Raw genomic sequence first — 25,995 nt, forward strand, 5'->3', positions numbered from 1 at the left:
AAGGTCCTTTTGCTGCATTGACCTGGGGGCAGTTAACAGCATAAGCTCTAGGCATCCACTGCCTGAATTCCTATTCTGCTGCTGTTACTGGCTTCATGAGCTATGGACTAGATTTTGTAAACTCTGAAAGCCTCCCTTTTTCTCTCTGTAGAATGAGGGTGGTAGTAGGACCCGCCTCAGAGAGTTGTGAGTCTAAAGTGTGTTAGTGCATGTGAGTGCTTTAGTACAGGCCTCTGCACAGAGTGTGTGCTCAGGCAGTGTTAGCTGGTACTGTTAGTAGTAGCAGCAGTAGAAGAAGATTCTAGGAAGGAAATGCTTGCAAGTAACAGGAAAGTACACGTTGAAGGGAAATAAAACCTAGTAATAAACTGTCAGCAAGACACGTGGTGGCAAAGCATGTCATGTACAGTGAATAAAGTGGCCAGGTTTTTCTTGTCATAGGGCTATCAACAGAACCTTCCCAAAGAATTTATTATTATAAATTTTTCCTTGTTGTGTAGCATTTCTTAGAAGTATTTAGAAAATTAAACAAACTACAAAGCAACTCATACAGATAATTCCTGTATGCAGGAATATGCAAATGCATATACAAGGAATGAATATACGAATGAAATAGTGGATATATTCCTGTATCTTATAACCAGTTTCTAAAAAAGCTTGCGTGGAAATCTATGTTCATTCTTTTTTCTTTCTTTTTTTTTAGGTGAGAAAGACTGGCCCTGAACTAGCATCTATTGCTAATCTTCCTCTTTTTGCTTGAGGAAGATTGTCGCTGAGCTAACATCTGTGCCAATCTTCCTCTATTTTGTATGTGGGATGCTGCCACAGCATGGCTTGATGAGCAGTGCATAGGTCTGTACCTGGGATCCAAACCTGCGAAGCCTGGGCTGCCGAAGTGGAGTGCATGAACTTAACCACTATGCCACGAGGCCCACCAGGCCGGCCCCTTTAAAAAATTTTTTTTTTGGTGAGGATGATTGGCCCTGAGCTAACATCTGTTGTCAATCTTCCTCTTTTTGCTTGAGAAAGATTGTCTCTGAACTAACATCTGTGCCAGTCTTCCTCAATTTTGTATGTGGGACACTGCCCTAGCATGGCTTGATGAGCGGTGTGTAGGTCCATGCCTGGGATCTGAACCCATGAACCCCAGGCTGCTGAAGCAGAGCGGGTGAACTTAACCACTATGCCACCAAGCTGGCCCCTATATTCATTCTTGAGGGAGAGTTATTTCATCTGCTAAATATGTCTGAGAAATGTTTACACGTGATGGGAAATATAGCACATATTATAGAGGTGAACAGTAAATGATAACATGGGAAATTTACATATTTTTTGAATCTAAATAAAAGATTTATTCTGCTTAGGTTATTTGCATCTATTGAAAACATTTGCAAAACACTTTACCTTTGGCTGAGGCAGATTCTATGTAGGAATTTTTTTAAAGGGAGAATGATTTTTTTGTTCTTTCATAATGAGCAGTTAAGTCACTTTAGCTGCTTGATGCTGTGACTCTTTTGCTTATTTTAACTTAATGGAAATTAATCTATAGTTTGAAATTATATTCTATTTAAAGTTTTTTATGAAGATGCTCATTTGTTTACCTGTTTGTAACTGTTTAGGTTATAAGCAGGATGATGCAAAATGATGCAACTACTGCCATAAGCCACATGGTTTAAATACACTTAATGATCTTTTACTGTGGTCATTATGTAATTCGCATTGATTAGGTTTTCTTTTCCTGTTTAGTTTGTTTTGTTTAGAAGATATTAATATTTCTGCAGAGCCTAGTTTTCAAGCAGCACTTGAGTAATCTGGCATTGACTTCTGTTTTCTTTGTCAAGACCATTTCCTAGTTTTTATGGTGTTCACAGCAATACTGTGTGTGATTTCAAGCTCTATGATTGACCATTCTTTCTCCATACAGTGTAATTTCTAAAGCAGTTGGAAGCATACTGTACCGACATTTAGCTTAACTGATCAAGGCATGATTTTAATGAATTAAAGTGAATGTCAGGGACAGTTAAGTCTTTCCTATTTAATGGTAACTGATTGCAGCCTTGTGTCTAGCCTGCCTCCTTGCAGGAATGAGCAGGTAATAAATGGGGTTTGGTGAGAGTGTGAAATAGTCAGCAGAAATTCCTTACCACTGTTGGAACAATAACTTCACATAGATCATACTGTTAGTTTTGTGCTAATGTCATCTTTCTGCCTGAAGAACCAAATATTAATAGCCTCTAATTAACTGATGGTATTGATGTTCATGGTAACTTTTGCTTCTTTCTCTTTGTTGTTAGAGGTTCTGTCTGTAATGTGTTATTAACTTCATGCCATGATGGTGTCTGCCGGCTCTGGGCAGAAACCTTACTACCAGAGGACTGTCTGTTGGGTGAGCAGATATGTGAGACTACCACTTCCAGCACTGCCAGTGACCTTGCTCACGCTGGAAGACACAAAGACAGGATACAGCATGCTCTTGAGGTACTGTGTTACTTAAGTGGTAAATGAATTTTGAAGATATGTGAGTGTGGTGGGAATTCATAAGCTACGATGCAGATAGTGCACAAGGTATGTGAAATGATGAAATTAAGAGCAAAGAATTCTCACTTATGCTTGTAAGACTACTCATTTTATGCCACTTAGAAGCCAAATACAGATAGTAATGATCTCAGACATGTAGTCTAGGTAAATATTATAATTTTAGTTCTTTCATTTTGCATGTCAAATGTGAAAATCTGTAGAAGTAAGCAGCTTTGATTATTAAAACATATAGGTCCTTGAAGCTAGTTGTAATTAAAAATATTTTGCTTTTCTTTTATGAGGATTAAAATTTATTTTTATTGTTCTAATTAAAAATGACTGTTTTGATCCTTAAGAATAAAAATGCTGTTAAGAGACTAGACAGAAATGAACTTACGTAATTGCTTTACAGTTTCTGTGGTTTAATATTTTGAAAGTGAAATATTTTTTCCAATTTCTAAACACAATATATATGAAATACAAGTGCTTTCTAAGAAAATAGATTATAATATAGTATAATCTGTTGTGTCCATTGTAATTAGGGAATGAAATGAGATGAATACATTATTGAAAATTACCAGAAATTTGTTATAGTAGACCTAGATTACTAATTTTCTTGATTTTCCCTGTGACTCTTTTTATGACACAAAGAATATGCTTATTCTAAAATTAGCTTCAGAAAAAGAAAAAGAAACGGAATTTATAATCCAACTATTCCAGTTATGTGTGTGTGTGTATTTTTTCTTTATTTACAAGATTAGTATATTAGGCAATAATATTTTATAACTTTTATACTTAATGTGTTATAGACACCTCTCTACATTACTAATTATACTTTCACATTATACATTGACATTAACAGTTTAATGGTTGCGTAGTCAAAATGGCGTTGATGTTTCAGTAAGCGGAAATATTTTTGGGGTTTGATAGGCTAAGGATGTAGTCCTTAAAAGTTTTGTATAAAGTAGGCCTGCTCTGATACTATCTGTGATTGGGCACTATTTATACATTTTATTTTCAACATTTAAAGCACAAATGAAATTAAAAGCAGAAGTCAGAATAAAGTAATATTTTGTTTTGATATTGATTGAAATTTAGTGGGAGAAAGTATTTCATTTGCTGAATGTTTACAATTGTTTCTATATAATTATGTAACATTTTATCTTCAAATTACGTCTGAGCTTTTGGAGACTAAGAGCTGTTAGACATCTTTGATCCCCTGTGGCACCTTATCTATTGCTTTTCAAGTGTTTGTTAAATAAGATTACTAACTGCTACATAAATAAAAGCAAAAATACAAGTAAACTTATGTAATCAGTGACTTGACAAGTTTTTCCTACCTTTTAAAGATGTTAATAATGTTAAAATGGTTTTTAATAGAAAAGCCTAATTGTCTGACTTACGAGCTATTTTGCTTTCTGACATCCTTTCCTAGGAAATTCCTAACTGTACATTTTGTTCCTAGAAGAAAATAACCAGCCAGTATTGCACCAGCCTTGCCAATCTAATTTAAAGTAATGATAAACATTAAAGATCAAGTGAAAATAATTTGATAGGCAGTATGGAGCAGGAGGTCTCTAATATCCATCCTGACCCTGTTACCAACAAAATAAGCAACTCCATGGCAGCGAGACCAGAGGCAGAGGACACACCACAGAACTGATACTGTTTTCTATTTGAAAGCGGTAAGGGCTGTGGAAGTAGAAAGGAAGGACCAGATGTGTTACTTTAATGGAGAAGGAATTGAGAGGGTGCTGCATTTTATTTGATTGAATGTGAGGAACAAAGCACGGTATTGGGGGTGAGTTAAGTGACAGCATAAGGAAGTACAGTGAGGTGGGATTACGGCGTAGAGAAAAGACCATGCCGAGAGTGACATGGCCCCATGTCAGAACAGTTCAGACAATCGAGCATGCTAGCAGAGAATTTTTATCCTATAGATGTGTCCCAATTTAAACAAATGCCATAGGTCAACACTTTCATGAGGTCTTTCCTGGCTACTTTTAACTTAGTTATTCTGTATTTTTGTGGCCTCTTTTCTTATATATAATAGAGATCATAGATTATTTAGCTGTTTAGTTCTAAGTGAGAATTTTAGGGAGAAATATTCTTCCTGGTAGGAAGATTTGGGAATTAAAAAAAAATTGTTTTTTACTCTTATGATTAGTAAATTTTATCTCAGTGCTGGGATATCCTGAAAAAACTAGAATTTGGGTTCCTAATCTTAATAGGGGTTTCTGTAGATAATATTAGTAAGTGCTTTTGAGCAACTACGTCTGCCCTGAACCATGAAATTTGCAAGAACTATGGAGAATATATTCAGAATTGTTCTACTTTGAAATGGTCATGTTTTACACAGAGGAAAAAATCACAAAATCCTTAATAATCAAAAGTACTTTGGCATTTATTAGACTTTCTGGAGTTGGATTTAGCAATTATTTCTCTACTTTAGACAATACACCATTTGAAAAATTTAAGAAAAGGACAAAGGAGATCTTCTGTTCTTGTAACTCATACTGAATTGATGCTTGACCAGGTGGCAACGCATGAAGTTCAAAGACACATCTCGCACCACGCGAACGCACTGTGTCATTTTCACATTGCAGCGAGCATCAATCCTGCCACAGGTAATGGATAGTACGATTTTATTTCTTATAAATATACCGAAATGAGGTAGATAGATAGGAAAGTGGGAACTACTTTTATAACCTACTTTTAAAATTTTATGTTGATATTCCATATTTCTTTTTAAAATACTTCTTAATTGGAATAGGAATATAATATAAAGTACTATTTCTTAAATTGAGACTATGATATTCTCAGAGAATAACTTCAAATAAGTATTTTCGAGCACCTTGTTTGTGTAGACTTTAGCGAGGGCATTTTATGTTTAGACTTCACTTCTTTTTGCAGAAGACAATATCTTGGGTTTTTTTTTTTTTCTTGAATGGATTATTTATAATAGGAATTGGAATTAAGGAGATTAATTTTTTTGTTATACACTTTACATGAACTAATCCATATCATGAATTTCATTTACCCCTAAATGGAGAAAATCTGCTATATTGAGAAGTTTGCCTGCCTTCATATGTTCTTTCTTAATGTTGTTTTTTCCCCAACTTTTTAGGAAAGTTTTAAACATTCAAAAAAGTTGGAAGAATAGTACAGTGAACACTTATGTCCTCCACCTTGATCCAATAATTGCTAACATTCTGCCACAGTCGCTTTATTCTCTCTCTATACACATGTATGTATGTGTGTGTGAGTGAAATTTTTTCTTAATGTTTTGAAAGTAAGTTACAGACAGCATGACACATCATGCTTACATACTTTAGCCAGTATCTCCTAAGAATAAGGAAATTCTCTCACATAATCACAATGTCATTATCATACCTAGGAAAATTAGAATTCATAATCTCTAATATCCATTCATATTTAAATTTAAATTTCTTCAGTTATCACAAAAATGTCTTTTATAGCTGCTTTTCTATTTTATCTTTCTGTTCCCCCACCCCCAAACCAGGATTCAATAAAGGTTTGTGCATTTCGTGTATTTGGTTTTAAATTAGGAATTTAATTCCATATGAGTTTGCGCCGTTAGTTCTTAATATTTGCATTTATTGTTAAATTCAATTAAAGTTTTTTATAAATCCTGCTAGAGTTATGTTGACTTGTTGTTTAGCACCTTTTCTGTGTATGTATGGAATTAGTCTTTATAAGAACTTGTAGTATTTTTAAAGACATTAAAAATTCATGTGGAAATCTTATCTTGTTTCGACAGATATTCCAAATGTCTTGGTTGGCACTGTATTTAACATTGATGATGGAAACGGGGGCTTTGTGGTTCATTGGTTAAACAACAAGGAGTTTCATTTTACATCATCTACTGAGATATTTATGCAGCAATTACGAAAACTTTCTGAAAAGCAGGTAGATCATGAAAGTGACGATGCGGACAGGGAAGACGAGGAACGTTCACAGGAGGGAAGAGAGAGGGGTTTACATACGAAGCTAGACCATGGTTAGTACCCTACGTTAACGCCTTTTTGTGTTAACCACTTTTAGTTTGTGATCTTTCCTTCCCGCTTTCCTTTCTTTTTATTTTTCCATTCATCCCACAAATATTTACTGACCATCTACTACAGACACCATCTCACTCAGTATGCTTTGCTGTAGCATATTGCTTTGAGTGATGTATTACTTTGGAAGCCATGTTCTTTTTTGGGAAACAGGTTTTGCTAATGGTATGATAATGATAATGTGAATGAAATTTTAGTTTATCTAAAAGTAAGAAATACAGTAGTTTTCAGTTCAGATCAGAAAACAGTTTCCTTTGTTTTTTTTTTTCTAGGCCATAACTTGGAAAAAGGGATTTATAGTTTCTAAAGATAGTATGCTTATTTATTGATAGTGTAGTATGTCAATGAGTTTTTGTAGTATTATTAGTATGTACTGATAAATTTATTTTCTGATTCAGAATTATCCCTGGATAGAGAATCTGAGGCAGGTACAGGATCATCCGAGCATGAAGATGGAGAAAGAGAGGGAAGTCCTAGAACCTACTCACGACATAGTATCCAAATGCCGCTGCCTACGGTCCTGCTTGATCGGAAAATTGAAACGCTGCTAACTGAATGGAATAAGAATCCTGACATGCTTTTCACTATACACCCTGTAGATGGTACCTTTCTAGTGTGGCATGTAAAGTATTTGGATGAATATAATCCTGGAATATTTAGACAAGTTCAGGTATATTTTACTGATGAAGCAATTATTACATTTCTTTTTTTTTTTAAATTTTTACTTTTTGCGGATGTACATCATATTTTGAATTCTGTATACATTACATCTTGTTCACCACCTGAACACTAATTATAGTGCATCCCCTCACATGTGAGCCTAATCACCCCTTTTGCCCTCCCCCTCCCCCCTTCCCCAAAGGTAATCACCAGTCCAATCTCCAATGCTACGTGTTTTTTTTTTTTGGTCGTTTTTATTTTCTACTTATGAGTGAGATCATATGGTATTTGACTTTCTCCCTCTGACTTATTTCACTCAGCAGAATACCCTCAAGGTCCATCCATGTTGTCACAAATGGCCGGATTTCGTCATTTCTTATGGCTGAGTAGTAGTCCATTGTGTATAAATACCACATCTTCTTTATCCATTCGTCCCTTGATGAGCACCTAGGTTGCTTCCATGTCTTGGCTATTGTGTATAATGCCACAATGAACATAGGGGTGCAAGTATCTTTATGCCTTTGTGTTTTCAAGTTCTTTGGATAAATACCCAGCAGTGGAATAGCTGGATCATATGGTAGATCTATCCTTAATTTTCTGAGGATACGCCATACTGCTTTCCATAGTGGCTGCACCAGTTTGCACTGCCACCAGCAGTGAACAATGGTTCCTTTCTCTCCACACCCTCTCCAACATTTGTCGTTTCCTGTCTTGTTAATTATAGTCATTCTGACCGGAGTGAGGTGATACCTCATTGTAGTTTTGATTTGCATTTCCCTGATAGCTAATGATGTTGAGCGTCTTTTCATATGCCTGTTGGCCATCTGTCTATCTTCTTTGGAGAAATCTGTTCACATCTTTTGCCCATTTTCTAATTGGATTGTTGGTTTTTTTGTTGTTGAGCTGTATGAGTTCTTTGTATATTTTGGATATTAACCCCTTATCTGATATGTGGTTTGCAAATATCTTCTCCCAATTGTTAGGTTGTCTTTTCGTTTTGTTGATGGTTTCCTTTGCTGTGCAGAAGCTTTTTAGTTTGATGTAGTTCCATTTGTTCATTTTTTCTTTTGTTTCCCTTGCCTGGTCAGACATGGGACTTGAAAATATGCTGCTCAGACCAATGTCATAGGGCGTACTGCCTGTGTTTTCTTCTAGAAGTCTCATGGTTTCGGGTCTTACATTCAAGTCTTTAATCCATTTTGAGTGGATTTTTGTGCATGGTGTAAGGGAATGGTCTACTTACATTTCTTAAAAAAAAAAAAAAAAGATGCTGTTCAGGTTTAGCAGGTTTTCAGAAATACTCAAAGATTTTGTTTTTGATAAGCAACCGAGAAAAGAATACTTATTCTTGCTACCAGAGGGGATCAATAACCACAAATTTTATAGGTGTGGTTAATTCAAAGTAAAATGAATTTTGCTCTGAAATGCAATACTGAATGTTTGAATATATGCATGTTGGTTTTTTCTGGGAATTCACAATATTTTGAATAAATTTAAGAAACTACCCTAAAAATGTGATTCAGGATGAGCCCCGCTTTCCCATGTTTTATGAACTAAGTCTAACTGCCTATATCTATCATCTTTCTAAACTTTATTTTATTTAGATTTGTGGTTGTGGTCATTTAGATGTACAAGCAAGGCACTTGAAACTTTTTTTCTTTAGTCTTCTCTTAGGCTATGAATAGAGATATGATATGACATAAACAGAGGAAAGGGATTAGACCATAGAGAGTTTGATATTTTTTGCTAAAAGCTGAGATTTGACATTTTGAAAATGGGAGTATTTTTGAAAGACTTTCTGAGAGGAGGCAACTACTTACCCTGAATCATTTAATTGTGTTTTTCAGGTTTCTTTTTCTTCTCGGATTCCTGTTGCTTTTCCCTCTGGTGATGCGAGCTCTCTTAGTAAAAATATCATGATGTATGCCTGTATAAATGCCGCAAAAGATTCTCACCACACTCTGTCACAACAAGAGATGATGGCTGTCGGCAGTCCTCGCACATCGCAGCCGCACTCCGGGTCACACAGTACAAATATGAACATTTTAGCTCCCACGGTAATGATGGTCTCTAAACACATAGACGGATCTCTAAATCAGTGGGCCGTCACTTTTGCTGATAAGTCTGCCTTTACCACCGTTTTAACTGTCTCTCACAAGTTTAGGTATTGTGGTCATCGATTCCACCTCAATGACCTGGCCTGTCACTCAGTTTTACCGCTGTTGTTGACATCATCTCATCATAACGCTCTGTTGACTCCTGAGTCAGACTGTCAATGGGACTCAGATAATAAATTAAGTAGACTAGTGGATCCTGTAAGACATATAAAAGGTTCCTCGAAACAACCTTTAAGAAATGCAGCAACACGTACATTTCATGACCCAAATGCAATCTACAGTGAACTTATTCTCTGGCGTGTAGACCCGATAGGACCCTTGTCATACACTGGAGGAGTATCCGAATTGGCTCGAATTAACTCTTTACACACTTCAGCCTTCTCTAATGTTGCTTGGCTTCCAACTCTTATCCCCAGTTACTGTCTTGGTAAGTGTTCATTTTAATTGCGAAATTAATAAAAGCTTTTAAACTGCTATTTATGCACAAAATAGTTTATTTTGTTATCATTGGGAGAATTTTTAATACATTTTAGAATGTAGGCACCAGACGTATGTTTAGAATTTCTACAAGTTTTTAATTTTTTCCCTCTCATAACCTATTTTCTATCGAATTTTTTGTTAATAATTTTATATTCATTAATTATATCTATTTAATTATGATTCCGGATCATAGTTATGCCTAAAAAGAAAAGTGTGAATATTTGTTTCTCATACTTTGGCTAATAATAAAAATAAACTATGTATTGTAATGCAGAGCATTTGCTTCCTCAGGCACATATTGCAATTCTGCAAGTGCTTGCTTTGTTGCTTCTGATGGTAAAAATCTGAGACTCTATCAAGCTGTGGTGGATGCAAGGAAATTATTGGATGAGCTCTCAGATCCAGAATCTTCAGTAAGTATTTTCTAATCTTTATTAATATATCTAAGCTGATGAGGAGTTCTCTTTTTATTTTGTCTACGGTTTGGTTGGTTGCTGTTTAGGGAGTGAGCGTATGTTCTGGGCTCTGTATGACAAATTTCCTTTTTTCTTAATTTGTGTTCCAAGGTACAGGAAACAAAATTACAGTCTACGCATCACACATCAATACATTTTACACTTAAATACATAAATGTGGGTTTTTTCCTAAAATATCATGATTTCTTCTTGTCGCTTTTCATTCTCTGGTTTGGTTCTGTTAATCTTTCTCTGCTCAAAAAAGATTTTAAGCCAGCTTTACCGAGCTCTATGTTTAGGTTGGAAAATCTGAACTTTTCCGAGCTTGATTCACCATTTAAAAAATCCTTTGGTTGGAATATGTTATCAGTGCGTGGCAGTGTCTTATTCTGGTAGTTCTGTATCTGAACTGGCAGTCATGTATATTAGTTCATATTCAGATTTGAATAGTGAATTTTCCATTGACCTCTAAAAACATGCCATGCAAGCAACGGTTTTAATAAATATGTTCGTAATATTGAAAACCAAAGACTCTTGAGTGTGTCCTAGGTGCCCCTAGGTATGTGGCAGATACAGAGTATAAGTGTCACTGTCTGCCTGTAAGGAGCTTTTAATTTAATTGAGGAGAGAGATTATTAATAAAAGCTTAAATAACAGTTGAAGACAGAAGAAGAGGTGTCTGAGGGTGGTATGTAGTTAATTGCCAAGCAGATGGCACTAGAAGTGTTTCATAGTTCAGAGGAGAGAGAGATCAGGGTAGGGTAGGCGTGGAAGTCTTTGAGAAGGACGGTATTTGGGTTCATTTTTGATGGATGGGTAAGACTTGGAAAGACAAATTCTTTGTCTTTGCCTGAGTGAGAGAATGGCCTGAGAGCGTGGATACAGGAAAGTACACATATAAATAAGGCTTGTTCCAGAAACTGAGAAAAGCAGTTGGACTGGAGACAAAGGTTTGGCGTAGAGAAAGTTTAGCATCTTAAAATTATGGAGTTGGAAGAGCTTTTAAAGGTCGCCTAGTCTAAGCAGCCGTCTGATGCTTTATTCCCCTTGCTCCGTTTCTGCCAGTTTGTCATCTGGCCTCCAAGGAGGGGAGCTCAACTGTGATTGCAGCTCATTCTGTCTTTGAATTACCCTCACTGTTATATTGAAATTAAACTTGTGTCCCTTAAATTCTACTTGTTAGCCCTAGTTCCATTTAGAATACGTGTAATATTCCTTTCGTATGGGAGCATCTCAGATATCTGAAGACAGTTATCATATAACCCCTGAAACGTTTTTCCTCAGGCCAGACCTGCTTCCCTTCCATCCATAAACTTCTCTGTTTTACCTTTGACCCTAGTTAGTCTTCTTGGCAGAGTTCAGTTTGTCTCTAATGTGCGCAGTGTAGCATCACTAGAATACAGCAGTGTTGCGGCCTCTCTCTTTAGATGGTGCCAGATTCTTTGTATGTAATGGATTCGTACTGAGCTGGCTGTCAATTAAATATCACAGAGTCTTCTTTTGCCAGGATGCTACCCTGTATTTGTGCATTTGAGTTTAGGGCCCAAATGTAGGCTATTTTCCCTTTTGCATTTCATCTTGCTGTGCTCAACGTATCAGTACAGCCTTTTACTGTCTTTTTGGATCCAGATTCTGTTTTTTGTGTTATTGCTTTATGAGACTTACATCACTAGCCTCTTTCATGCATATTGTTTCTACATCTTCATCTAAGTTACTTATAGAAATGTTCAACAGGACAGGAGTGAAGAAAGAGCCTAGCCTAGTATACATTTGAAATCTTTCTCCATTTTTTTTTTCTTTTCTTTTTATTTTTTTGAGGAAGATTAGCCCTGAGCTAACATCTGCTGCCAATCCTCCTCTTTTTGCTGAGGAAGACTGGCCCTGAGCTAACATCCGTGCCCATCTTCCTCTACTTTATATGTGGGACGCCTGCCACAGCATGGCTTGATATGTGGTGCCATGTCTGTACCCGGGATCTGAACGGGCAAACCCCAGGCCGCCAAAGCGGAACATGCGAACTTAACCACTGCACCACCAGGCTCCCCTGCCTCCATTTTTACTTCCTGGAATATTTCTCCACCTTGTCTGAAGGATTTCCCTGAGGCAGCTTGTCATATACTTTGCTGAAATAAAATACACATTGTCTGCCAAATCTTCTGCAGTCAAAAAAAGAAGTCAAATATTTATGAGATGGTTGTTTTAATGTATAGTAGGTTGAATGTATGTATCCTGATGTCTCTTGATGACTAAAACGTACCAAATAGACAGCAGGCTCTTTAGTCTGGCTTACAGAAGTATGTTGTTTTCCTTTTTGAAATTGGAACATTTGCCTGTTTCTAGTCTTTTGGCTGTGGCATTCCCCGTGATTTCTCAGAGAACATCCTCTGTGGTTCCTTGATCTCATTTGCAAAATTTCCCAATAACCTGGGCATTATTTTTCCAGAAAATATAAATTGATTTAACAGCAGTTAGACACATTCTTGGAATTTCTTTATTTATCTTGCTCTTCTACTCCTCACTTACTAATGTACTTTTTTTCTTAAGCCTTCCATTTACTTTAATTTTTTTAAAGGTAAAAAGCAGTACTTATTCATTGTAGAAAATGTTTGGTTTCTTCTACTTTTGCAAGCTAAATTCTTGAAATAGAAGACCAGAGACGAAGTAGGAATTAGGAGTTCTTTACTCTCTGGATCTTTATTAACATTAAACCATCAGTCTCTGTTAATGAGCTTATCTTTTCCCTTATCTCTGTACTCTGAAAACAATAATTATTCAATGACTTAGTTTTTAGAATAGTTGTAGGTTTACGGAACAGTTGCAGATTTAGTACAGAGTTCTTATATACCCACAGCCAGTTTTCCCTTTTGTTAACATATTACCAGAATACATTTGTCACAACTAGGAAACCGTCCTTGGTGTGATATGATTTCTTAAACTCCAGACTTGATTAAGACCTAACTCACTTTTCCGCTGATGTCTTTTCTGTGCTTCAGGATTTCATCCAGAAACCACATCATGTTTAGTCATCTTGTCTGCTCCTTCTTCTCTGATCTGGGACCGTTTCTCAGCTCTCTTCATCAGCTTTTTCTCATGATCTTGAGAGTTCTAAGTAGTCCTGATCAGATATTTTTTAGAATTTTTTCTCGATTTGGGTTTGTCTGCTGTTCTTCTCCTGGTTTGACCGGAGCTGTGAGTTTTGGGGAGGGAAACCACAGATGTGAAGTACCCTTGTCGTCATGTTATAGGAGGGTACATGCTATCGACACAGTAATTAGTGTCTTCCCTCTTTTTGTCTTTTCAGTGTTGTTAGAAGTTTGTTAGTTTTACTGATTTTTTCACAGAACTAGCTTTGAGCTCTTTCTCTTTGTTTTCATCTTATCTTTATTATTTCCTTCCTTCTGCTTTGCTGTTTTTTGTGGTTCTTCTTCTTCTAGGTTTCATAAGATAGGTGGTTAGATTCCTGATTTGAAACTTTTCTTATTTTCTCTTGTGTGCATTTAGTGCTAGAAATTTCCCCCACAGCACTGCTTTGGCATTTTGATAAGTAGTATTTTCATTTTCATTCAGTTCACTATGTTTTTTGATTTTTCTTTGAGAATTTCTCTTTGACCTATGGATTATTTAGAAGTGTGTGGTTTAGTTTCCAAGTGTTCAGAGATTTCCCTGTTATCATTCTGTTACTGATTCCTGCTTTATTCCATTGTAGTAGGAGAACACATTCTATGAATTCAATCCTTTGAAGTTTATTGAGGTTTGTTTTATGGCCCAGGACATGGGTTATCTTAGTATATATTCCATGGCACCTGAGAAGAATATATTCTGCTGTTTTGGGTGGGGTGTTCTATTACTGTTGGTTAAGTCTTGTTTTGATTGATGATTATTGAGTTCTTCTAGGCCTTTGCTAATTTTCTGTCTGGTTCTATCAGTTGTGGTGAGAAGGGTGTTGAGGTCTCCAGTTATAACTGTCAACTTGTCTATTTCTCCTGTCGGTTCTCTAAGTTTTTGTTTCTCATATTTTGCAGCTCTTTTGTTTGTATATACATTTAGCCTGGAATTAAGGTGTTGTCAGAGCCATCCTCTTTCTGAAGGCTTTAGGGGAAGATCCTTTCTGGTTTCTTCTTGACTTTTGGTGGCTCTTGGCAATCCTTGATGTTCCTAGACTTGAAGCTGCAGCACTCTGGTCTCTGTGTGTCTTCACATGGCTGCCTTCTCTGAATGTCTATGTGTCCTTTCCTCTTCTTATAAAAACACCAGACATTTGATTTAGCACCCACCCTAATCCAGTATGACCTTATCTTAAACTGATTGTATCTGCAAACATCCGATTTCCACATAAGGTTACATTCTGAGATTCTGGGGGACTTGCATTTTTGGGGGGACACTTCAACCCACTATACTAACCAACTTCTTTTCCTCATCAGTTGTATTTGCAGCTTCATGGTCAGGAACCTCCAAGTCTCTTGAGCCTCCAGACTCTCTCGAGCCGTATCAACTTTCAGAGCCTGAAGCTGTAATTCTGAGCTTTTGCCGATCTAAAACATAGACTACACAGCCTTGTTCTTATTGTTGCTTGCTCTTAGACTCTTAAGATAACATGATTGCTTTCTGTCAGGTTTTCGTTATTTCCGCTCATCGTCTTTGTTTTCGTGCGGGTCAGAGCAGCAGTTCCCCCAGCTCCTTCCTCTGCTGATTGTGAGTTGAATGTTAGCAAGAAGTTGTCACATGCTGTCCTCTTCCTCAAATGAGATTTTTAGTAGATGCTGAGTAAAAGCTAGCTGTTTTTTTTAGTTCTGTGAGAAACGTGAAAAGATTTGGATTCTATTCTATGGATCGAGAGGTGGATTTAAGGGGCACTGATAATGTTTGGACAGGAAATAGAGTGGTGAATTTGCCGGAAGGAGTGTGGTTGGTGGGTGCTGGCAGCGTGGAGGCAGCAGGGCATCTACTGAGGTCATCTAAGCGTGTGGTACAATGAGCCTGGGCTGGAGTGAGACTTGCTGGACATTGGCAAAGAAGAGGAGTAGGCCTTAGGAGTTGCTTGAATGTGGTACAAAAGGAGATGACTCTGAGGTTTCTAGTTTGTGAGAGTGAGTCCGCTGGCTGTGGCAAGATATTCGTGAGGTATTGAGGATGACTTCAGTTTGAGACACGTTGAGTGTGAGGTGACTGAGGTTTTAGATGGCAAAGTGTAGTTAGATAACTGTTTTGTAGGCAACTGGAAATAAATTCCTGATGTTCCTCATCAGGGACCAGTATACGCTTGGGATTTATAATCAAATAGACAGTACTTAAGTCGTTAGACCTTTAAAGGCATGAATAATAATTAATGTTCATAAACGTGACCCTGAGTCATCAAGAAGAGATTTATGATTAGCAGACTGTTTATGAAAGCAGGGATTTATTTAAGATTTTTAAAAAAAATTTCTGTCCAGAATATTGAAGATACAGTTGTTTTGATGCCTAAAGAATAAACTTTTGAACTTTCTTGCCCAGTGATGCTAGGTCGGTGAGATTCATTCGCTGCGTATTCAGTCAGTAGTTATTGAGATATTCTCTATAGTCATGCACTGTGTAATGACGTTTCAGTCAACAATGGACTGCATATATGATAGTGGTTGCATGAGAGTAGTCTCATATAGCCTGGGTGTGTAATACTCTATACCATTTAGTTTTGTGTAAGTCCACTCTGTGATGTTTGCACAATGACAAAATTGCCTAACAATGCTTTTCTCAGAACATATCCCCGTCATTAAGTGACACATGACTGTATATCATTCTGTGATTGAGTAATGGGAGGAGGGAAGTCTGGTTTTGAAAGGTAGGGTGGTTTAGTATCTGCTGCTATTACTAAAACAAGCTTTTAAAGTAGAACAATCTAAAGTATAACTTTTTTCATTCATTAATTTATTAATTTATTTAGCCTTTAATTTTTATGAGGACCCACTGTGCATAAGCCATAGGGCGTGAAAGAATGAATGTGCAATTGTACCAAGTGCCGAGGGTGTTAAAATGCATAGAAATAGTTCCTTCCCTCAAGAACCCTACATCTGGGGCCAGCCCCGTGGCCGAGTGGTTAAGTTCGCGTGCTCTGCTTCGGTGGCCCAGGCTGTTGCTGGTTCAAATCCTGGGCGCAGACACGGCACTGCTCATCAAGCCATGCTGAGGCGGCATCCCACGTGCCACAACTAGAAGGACCCACAACTGAAAAATATACAACTATGTACTGGGGGGCTTTGGGGAGAAAAAGGAAAAATAAAATCTTTAAAAAAACACAAAAGAACCCTACATCTATTGGGTGGTATAAATATGTAAATACAGTGTGTAGTAAGTGCTATATCAGAGGAAGAAAAGGCTACCACAGGGTTTTGACCTCCATTTAACCAACTCACTGGATTCATTGATGTTGTTTATTCCCTCTGCAAAACCTGACTGATGCTCTTAGAAAGCAGGCTGTCTTTGGTAGACCAGTCCTTTTAATAATATCAGCAGCAAACTCTTATGTAGTGATAATCACGTGCCAGCCTCTTCTCAGTGCTTTACACATATTAACTCATTTAATCTTGCCAGTGACCCTAAGAAGAAGATCATATTACCGTCCACACCATAGAGATGAGGACACTGCAGCACAGAGAAGCGCACTTACGTGTGCCAGTTTAGTTGTCCCCTCGTGGTAGAGCCAGCATTGGAGCAGGCAGCCTGGCTCCGGAGACCAACTCTTAACCGCTGTGTTGTCCCGCCTCTCAAAAGCCAGTTGCTTTTGTTTCCAAACATGTATTCCTGAAGTTATACACTTTATTGTAATGCTCTAATTTCATTAAATATTGTATAAATTGATGAAATGTGAGTGTACAAAATATGGGTGTTTTTATACAAATAAATGCTTTGGAAGCATTTTGCTAAAAATAAGTGCTGTTTAATTAGCTATGGTGAGACAACTAGAAAAGATTCAAGGGGAAATTGTAAAAAACGAAAAACAGCACTCGTTGCTTCGTAGGTATCTTTCATTGTTACTCCAGTTTAGAGAACTGAAAAAATGTAGCCAGGGCCTTATAGGAGTAGGATTCACAAGAAAGACCTTTAACTCATGTTAGCAAACCCGTACTCAAAGGCCTTGAGTACACGAAAATATCGGTTAATTTATGTACATTTATGTTTTAAATAAAATATTGAAGGTATATGTATATCATTTTAAAAATATTCTCTGGGTTAACCAACCTCGTTGAGAGGTTGGTCATCTCTGTCTCAGCTGTGTTGGGTAAGAAGGCTTCTCCTGTATCTACATGGAAGGACACTTAGTCCAGATGGTGGTGGTTGGGGAAGATCTTCTGGTGGAGATGACATCTGAGATGAGACTTACTGAGTGGGCGTGAATTGAAAGTGAAGGAGGAAAAGAATATTCCAGGGAGAGGGAGCAGCAGTTAAATGCACAGCAGTATAAGAAAGTGCATAAACTCTAAGTACTTTATTAGGCTACTCCTATTATGGCTGTAGCATTGAATGGAAATGGTCATTGGAATTTGCTGAGACTGGATAGGAAGGTGGAGGCTAGATTGTGGAAAAAAATTTATATTTCTTTCTTTATGCTTCTGCCTTGCTTTCTTTTTTTTGGGGGGGGGGCGGTGGAGGTTGCTAAAAACACATATCATTAAATTTACCATCTTAACCATTTTTAAGTGTACAGTTCTGTAGTGTTAAGTATATTCACATTGTTGTGCAACAGATGCTAGAACTGTTCTAGAACTCTAGAACTCTTAAATCTTTTTTTCCAGCTTTATTGAGGTATAATTGACAAAATTGTAGGATATTGAAAGTGTACGTCATGATGATTTGATATAAGAACTTTTTTATCTTGCAACATTGAGACTGTATCCACTAAGCACTAATCCCCCCTCCCCCACCTCTCCCCAGCCCGTGGTAACTACCTTTCTACTATCTGTTTCTATGATTTCGACTCCTTTAGGTACTTAAGATGAGTGGAGTCATACAATTTTGGCCTTTTGTGATTGGCTTATTTTGCTTAGCCTACTGTCCTCTAGGTTCATCCACGTTGTAGCATGTGACAAGATCTCCTTTGTTAAGGTTGCATAATATTCCATTGTATGTATATACCACAGTTTCTTTGTCCATTCATCTGTCAGTGGACATTTGGGTTGCTTCCACTTTTTGGCTATTGTGAATAATGCTGTGATGAACATAGGTAGGCACATACCTCTTTGAGATCCTGCTTTGAATTCTTTTGGATATATACTGGGAACTGGAATTGCTGGGTCATATGATAATTCTGTTTTTAATTTTTTGAGGAACCAGCATACTGTTTTCCGTAATGACAACACTGTTTTACATTTTACATTCACAAGGATTCCAACTTCTCTGCATCCTCTCCAACACTTGTTTTCTATTTTTTTGATAGTGGTCATCCTGATGGGTTTGAGATGACATCTCATTGTGATTTTGACTTGCCTTTCCCTAATGATTGGTGATGTTGAGCACCTGTTCATGTGCTTATTGGCCATTTGATGTCTTTTTAGGAGAAATGTCTATTCAAGTCCTTTGCTCCTTTTGTGTTTTTGATGTTGAGTTATAGAAGTTCCTTATGTATTCTGGATATTAACCCCTTATCTTATCAGATATATGATTTGCAAGTATTTTCTCCTGTTCTGTAGGTTGCCTTTTCACTCTGTTGATTGTTTCCTTTGAAATGCAGAAGTTTTTAAATGTGATGTCATCCATTTGTCTATTTTTTATTTTGTTTCCTGTGCTTTTGATGTCATATCCAAGAAATAATTGACAAAGCCAGTGTCCTGAAACTTTCCCCTATGTTTTCATATGAATTTTAGGATTTTTTTTTTTATTTCTGCAAAAAATGCAACTGGGATTTTGATAGAGATTGCATTGAATCTGTAGATTTCTTTGGGTAGTATGGACATTTTAACACTATTAGATCTTCTAATTTACAAGCAGGGGATGTCTTTCCATTTATTTATATCTTCTTTGATTTCTTTTGGCAATATTTTGTAGTTATCAGTGTATAAGTCATTCACCTCTTTGGTTAAGTTTATTCCTAAGGATTTTATCCTATTTGATGCTATAATAATGGGATTGTTTTCTTAATTTCCTTTTTGGATTGGTCATTATTAGTGTATAAAAACACAATTGATATTTGAGTGATGATTTTGTATCCTACTTTGCTGAGTTCATTTATTCGTTCTAACAGTTCTTTCTGTGGAACTTTTGAGATTTTTGCGTATAAGATCATATCATCTGCAAACAGAGATAATTTTATGTCTTCTTTTCTAATTTGTGTGCTTTTTATTTCTTTTTTTGCCTAATTGCTCGGGCTAGAACTTCCAATACTATATTGAATAGTAGTGTCAAGAGTGGGCATTCTTGCCTTGTTCGTGATCTTAGAGGAAAAGCTTTCATTCTTTTCCCATTGACTATGGCATTAGCGGTGGGCTTTTCATATATGGCTTTTATTATATGGAGGTAGTTTCCTTCTATTCATAGTTGGTTGAGTGTTTTTATCATGAAAGGATGTTGAATTTCATCACCATTAAATCTGTGTCTCTATGGGGGAAGGTGGGATCTAGGGCTTCCTGTTACATCGTTTGCTGACGTTGCCTTCCTCTTCTGCTCTGCTTTCTTACAGTCTACGCTCAACATAGGAGTCAGAATGATATTTTAAAAAGTGTACTTTAGATCATGTCACTCTTCTAAGCCGACGTCTGTACAGTGACCTGTAAGACCTACAGGCTCTACCTCCCACCCTCTATCCTGCCTCCCCTCCCCTCTCTGATATTGTATTTTTACTGCTTTTCCCCTCCCTCACTTAGGCTCCAGCCACACTAGCCTCTTTTCTGGTCCTGGAACATACCCAATGCTCTCGCATCTTAGAGTCTTCTACTTACGGTTCTCTCTGCCTGGAATGTTCTTCCCCCAGATGACACATGGCTCGTGGTCTTCCCTCTTGTAGGTCTGTAGTCAAATGAGGCCTTCCTGACCAGCCCTGCCAAGGCTTCCTGTTCGCTTTGCCACTTCATTTTCTCCTTAGCACTTAGCACCGTTGGACAGACAATTTGTTTTACTTATTTATTTCTGTGCTATTTGTCTTCATTTGAATGTAAGAGAGGGGTAGTGCTGTATCTGGAGTGTCTGATACCTGATAAACACTCAATAAATACTTGTTGAGTAAATGAATAAATTAGTGAATATCGTGCTGAAGAGTTTTATTACCCTATGAACGCGATGATGGGAAGCTATTTTACCAATTTCTGCTTCATCATCAGAGTATGTGAGCACAGGTTTTCTCTACCCTCTTTTTTTTTCTTCTATCAAAATCTTCGCTATTTTGAACTGATATCTAGTTAATTTGTACATTTTTTATTGAGAAATTGAATGGTTTTCATATTTTTACTGGCTGTGTTTGTATTTCCTTTTGGAACTGCTTGTTCATGTTCTCTGTGGGAATATAGTATTTAAATTGAGAAGGAAGACCATACTAAGGAGGAGAAGCAACACAAAGACCTTTCCATTTTGGGGGAAGAACACATTGGAAAGGGCTGCACTTTTTCAGGGAGAGACAGTCAGTAACACCTTGACTTAGCCTCTGTCAGTAAGGGCTACATGGGAAACCACTGAGAGAGTTTAATGCAAGGACTCCTCACAGAGGTGAGCACATGCATAACCCACAGGGATAGTAACACACTCAGAGTCTAGCAACAGGATGACGCCATGATCACCCTGTGGTAGGCAGATTCATGGCCCCCCAAAGATGTACACATGCTAATCCTCAGAACCTGTGAATATGTTATCTCACATGGCAAAAGAGACTTTGCACATGTGAATAAATTAAGGATCTTGTGGGCTGGCCCAATGGCATAGTGGTTAAGTTCGGTGGGCTCCACTTGGGCAGCCTGGGTTCTCAGGTTCAGATCCTGGGCGTGGACCTACACCACTCATCAAGCCATGCTGTGATGGTAACTCACATACAAAATAGAGGAAGGTGGGCACAGATGTTAGCTCAGGGCGACTTTTCCTCAGGCAAAAAGAGGAAGACTGGCAACAGGTGTTCGCTCAGGGCCAATCTTCCTCACCAAAAAAAAAAATAAAATAAAAATAAAATTAAGGACTTTGAAATGTGGAGATTATTCTGCATTATCTACTAGTCAAATCATATGAGCCCTTGAAAGTAGAGAACCTTTCCCAGTTGTGGTCAAAGAGAGATGTGACAAAAGAAGAATGGTCAGAGAGATGATGTTGCTGGCTTTGAAGATGGAGAAAGGGGGCCAGGAGCCAAGGAATATGGAGAGCCTCTAGAAGCTGGAAAAGGCAAGGAAGCAGCCAGCCCTGCTGATGCTTTGATGTTAGTCCAGTGAGACCCAGGTCAGACTTCTGACCTACAGAACTGTAAGATAATACAGTTTGTGGTCATTTTTTTTGGCAGCAGTAATAGAAAAATATATCCCCATGCCTGAAGGCACAAGGGAGAAGTGGCAGTGTACCAAATCCTGGTGGGAGCTAGAGCTGTGGGAAACAGCTGCTTGTGGGAGAGGCACCCATAAAGGAACATAGCCACTGCCAGAACTATGGGGAGCAAGGGGAATAAGACCCCGACTTCTCTCCAGTCTCTGGCCAGTGCCTCCCATTGGCTGAATTCAAGCTGGAGGTGAAGTGGTCCTGGGAGCCAGGTGATATAATCCAGAAGTCAACCTTCTGGGGCACAGAACAAGGCAGAGGAGGCGGGTGATCAAGGTTTAGATGCAAATAAAGAATAGCCAGCAGAGTCCACTCTTTCTGCCCCTTAGCATTTATTGCTGTCCTTTATTTAGATGAAGAAACTTTTTTCTGTCCAACACAGGGGAAAGACAGATTCCCATTTGGCATCATTTCATTGTGTCCTGATGCCAATTCAGTCACAGTCCCACCCGGAACATAAATTGTGGTTGTTGCACTATCAGTACTTAGAACAGGAGGGAAATTGGGAAAAAAGAAACAACATGAGGAAAGCGGTCATGGCCCCTGCTTCTGTCGGTAGTCCCAAAGTCGAGATTCGATAGTCACAGCCTCCTTCACCCCACCAAGTTCCATGTTCCCTTACACTTTGTCAGCACCTTGGATGTTTGCTTTTTTTTTCCTTTGTAAAGCTGCTTGAGGGGACCAAACGTTCCCACAAGATCCAAGTCCTTTGAGGTCCTGACTTTCTTTGAGTTGCTGCTGTTTCCCATCAACTTTTAAAAAATTAGGTTACAGGAGGGGCTGGCCCTGTGGCCGAGTGGTTAAGTTCGCACGCTCCATTGCAGGCAGCCCAGTGTTTCGTTGGTTCAAATCCTGGGCGCGGACATGGCACTGCTCATCAAACCACGCTGAGGCAGCGTCCCACATGCCACCACCAGAAGGACCCACAACGAAGAATACACAACTCCGTACCGGGGGGCTTTGGGGATTAAAAGGAAAAGAATAAAATCTTAAAAAAAAAAAAAATAGGTTGCGGGAGAACCAAGAATTTCTAGGGTTCCAGATACGGTCTTTCTTGTCCTCATTTTGTGGTAACAAAGCAGGGTCAGTCACCTTGACCAGTCACTCTTCTTTGCATATTGATTGAAGAGCATGAGTTCCAAATAGCCAGGGGCCCTGCTCAGCTTCCAGTATAATGGAACTCTGTGTTCCCTGATGGAGATGTTTATTCCTCGAGCACTGCACCCTCCACGCACATCAAGCCCAAGGTTGTGGGGACAGAAATGAAGAATTCTGTTGGTGGGTTACTAGGTGTAATAGGGAGAGGGGTTCCTCTGCCTCCACCCTATGGCTCCCACGCCTGGCTGTGGAGGCAGTGGCATCTTATTTGATCATTAGTTTAAGACGTATACTGCACCATGCAGAACAGCACCTCAGCCGTGCAGGGTGTTATTCTCCAGCTGGTGCTGTAATTTCGGTAGGCCTTTCACTGTTCTGTTAAGGCAGCTGCTTCCAGGTGAAGAGCCATGTGGTTCAGCCCAAGCAAGTCTTTTGGGAGTAGACCTAGTGCCATATTTCTTCCAGATGGGCTGGAATTAGGGTAAGTGAGGCACTCACCTCAGGTAAAAAAACATAAGGAAGTGCCAAGAAAACAGTAATCAGGATAAATACTATTTTAATGCAATAGTTTAAACAGTCAACAGAAAAAAATCCATGATGAACAAAATGCCAAAATTTTAAAAAAACACAGGATCCAACAGTGCCATGATGAGCCGTATTGAAGCCTGAGGCAAAAGGGAGAATGTGTACCCTATAAACATATGTTTCTGTATTTTTTTAATGGTTAACTTTCCCCCCAGAACATTACAGTAGTTGAAAAGTATTGAAAATTGAAAGCAAGTGTATTAAAACTCATTTTAAGTCTACGTATTTTATTTATACTCAAAACGAATTTATTATAATTTTACTTTCCTGGCTTTAATGAAAGCAAACTCTTCTGTAATATTATCAAAATCGACTTTTGTGCTTATCTAATTTTCAGTTGAGAGTTAAATGAGAGAAAGTAACTTTGAAAGTATATTTGATGAATATAAAACTTTAGCAAGAGGTATGCATATACTTCCTGAATCTGAAAATAAATGAAAAAATTGGAAATGTATGAATTAACAGATGTAATACTAATTATTATTGGAAAAAGTATATATCAAATAAAAATTGAGATTGTGGGCATCTGTATTTATTATCCCACTGCTGCTGTACCAACTTCCCACAAACTTGGTGACTTAAACAACACATTTATTGTCATACAGCTTTGGTGGTCAGAAATTTTGAAACCAAAGTATTGGTGGGGCCGTATTCCCTCTGGAGGCTGCAGGAGAGAATCTATTTTCTTGCCTTTCCAGTTTCTAGAGGCTGCCTGCATTTCTTGGCTCATGGCCCCCTCGTCCTTTTTGAAGCTAGCAGCATAGCATCTTCAAATCTCTCTCTCTCACCTCTGCTTTTGTTTTCACATCTTTCTCTGAATCTGACCATACTCCCTCCCTCTTATGAGGACCCACCGCATTATATTGAGCCCACCCACAGAAGCCAGGATAATCTCCCCATCCCTAGAGCCTTAATTTAATCACATCTACAAAATCTCTCTTGCCCTGTAAGGCAGCATTCACAGGTTCTGGGACTTAGATGTCTGTGGACATCTTTGGGGGGCCATTAGTCTGACTCCCACAGTGTACTAATTTCACATTCAAATTGGAGATACGAAAAAATAGCTGACATGCTTTAGATTTTAAATTATTTACTGGAGAAAAGTTATGTTGTGTGGATAAATCTGGTTTTCAAAAAGCCACTGACTGGGCTCTTCAATATTCTGACAATTTAAGTTTTGTAGAAATTTCCTCTGAAATCGTTTTAAGTGGCATGCAATGTCAATAGTTTGTAATATAAAATCAACACTGTGTTTGGATTTCTAAAACAGATTCACAAATTTTGCTTAGTGCAGTCTTACCCAAATTTGGAAGTGGACTTGAGAACTTAAAAACATAATACCAGTCATGGGGCTGGCCCGGTGGTGTAGTGGTTAAGTTCCCGTGCTCTGCGTGGGTGGCCCAGGGTTGGCAGGTTCAGATCCCCGGTGAGCCACACTGGCAGCGTCCCACATGAGAAAGAGGAAGATTGGCAACAGATGTTAGCTCACAGCTGATCTTCCACTCACACACACAAAATAATCATCCCAGTTACAAGGTTGTCCTGCAAAAGCAGTTTCAGTAAGCTGAGTTAATTAAAAATTATTTAAGATTGTCACTTGAACAAGAGACTGTCAAACAAGGAAGTTGTCTATATTGAAAACAAGATTTAAAAAATATTGTTGTTTGCTTCCATTAAAGCTAGGGAAGTAAAATTATAATTAATCCTGTTTTGGGTATTAGTAAATTTAAATTTAAAATAATATGAGTTTTAATACACCTCCGTTGCAATATTTTTCAACCGCTTTAATGTTCTGGAAAAAAATTAACCGTTAAAAAATACATAAAAGCATGTCTTCAGTTTTACTTTTGCATCAGGCTCTAGCACGGCTCATCAAGACGTTATTGCGTCTTGTATTTAAAATTTTGATATTTTGTTCATTATGAATGTTTTGCCTTAATTTTGATTTTTAAAAAATATTGCATTAAGATATTATTTATCTTGATCATTGAGTTTTTTGGCACCACCTTAAGTTTTGCACCCGGGGTGAGTGTTTCACTCACTTGAGTTCCTTGGTTGGAGGTGAGGGTGAGTGGGGTCCTGTAGTGTTGAAAAGGCGTTCCTTAAGTCTGTTAGTTAGAGTGCCGGCAGGAGAGCTGTGGGCAGGCACAGGGATCCTTAGCTGAAATAGGTGTCTGTTCCTGCGAGGGGATCTCAACCTTGGCTGCAGACTGGAAGCACCTGAGGAACTTGTGAAATTCCCTGTTGATCAGAGTGTAGCCAAGGCCAATAAATCAACCTCTGTGAGTGGGACCTCAGCATTGGTGATTGTGAAGGCTCCCCAGGTGACTGTGTGTGCGGCCACGGTTGAGGACCATGGCTCTACACTAGTACTTCTTAAACTTCAGTATGCAAGCTCATCACCTAGAGATCTTGTTAAAATGCAGATGTATTAGCTTCGGGGCCTGGGAGTCTGCAATTATAAAAAGCTTCCAGATGGCTGCCGTTACTGTTGGTTCATTGACCACACTTTCAGTAGCAAAGTTTCGT

At 38.2% G+C, this 25,995-nt stretch overlaps 1 protein-coding gene across 4 annotated transcripts in view; it reads left to right on the top strand.

Annotated features, from left to right (window-relative positions):
• The window catches only part of DMXL2 (Dmx like 2), a 135,675-nt gene that overhangs the window by 48,281 nt on the left and 61,399 nt on the right, over positions 1-25,995 (top strand). For all 4 annotated transcript variants that reach the window (XM_008513828.2, XM_008513830.2, XM_008513829.2 and 1 more), the window contains exons 8-13: positions 2,295-2,478; positions 4,970-5,144; positions 6,299-6,538; positions 6,995-7,266; positions 9,104-9,800; positions 10,145-10,266. In XM_008513828.2, coding sequence (XP_008512050.2) covers positions 2,295-2,478; positions 4,970-5,144; positions 6,299-6,538; positions 6,995-7,266; positions 9,104-9,800; positions 10,145-10,266 — 1,690 coding nt within the window. The remainder of the gene's footprint in view (positions 1-2,294; positions 2,479-4,969; positions 5,145-6,298; positions 6,539-6,994; positions 7,267-9,103; positions 9,801-10,144; positions 10,267-25,995) is intronic.

Source organism: Equus przewalskii, chromosome 1 (genome assembly GCF_037783145.1).
Source record: "Equus przewalskii isolate Varuska chromosome 1, EquPr2, whole genome shotgun sequence".
Lineage (NCBI taxonomy): Eukaryota > Metazoa > Chordata > Mammalia > Perissodactyla > Equidae > Equus > Equus przewalskii.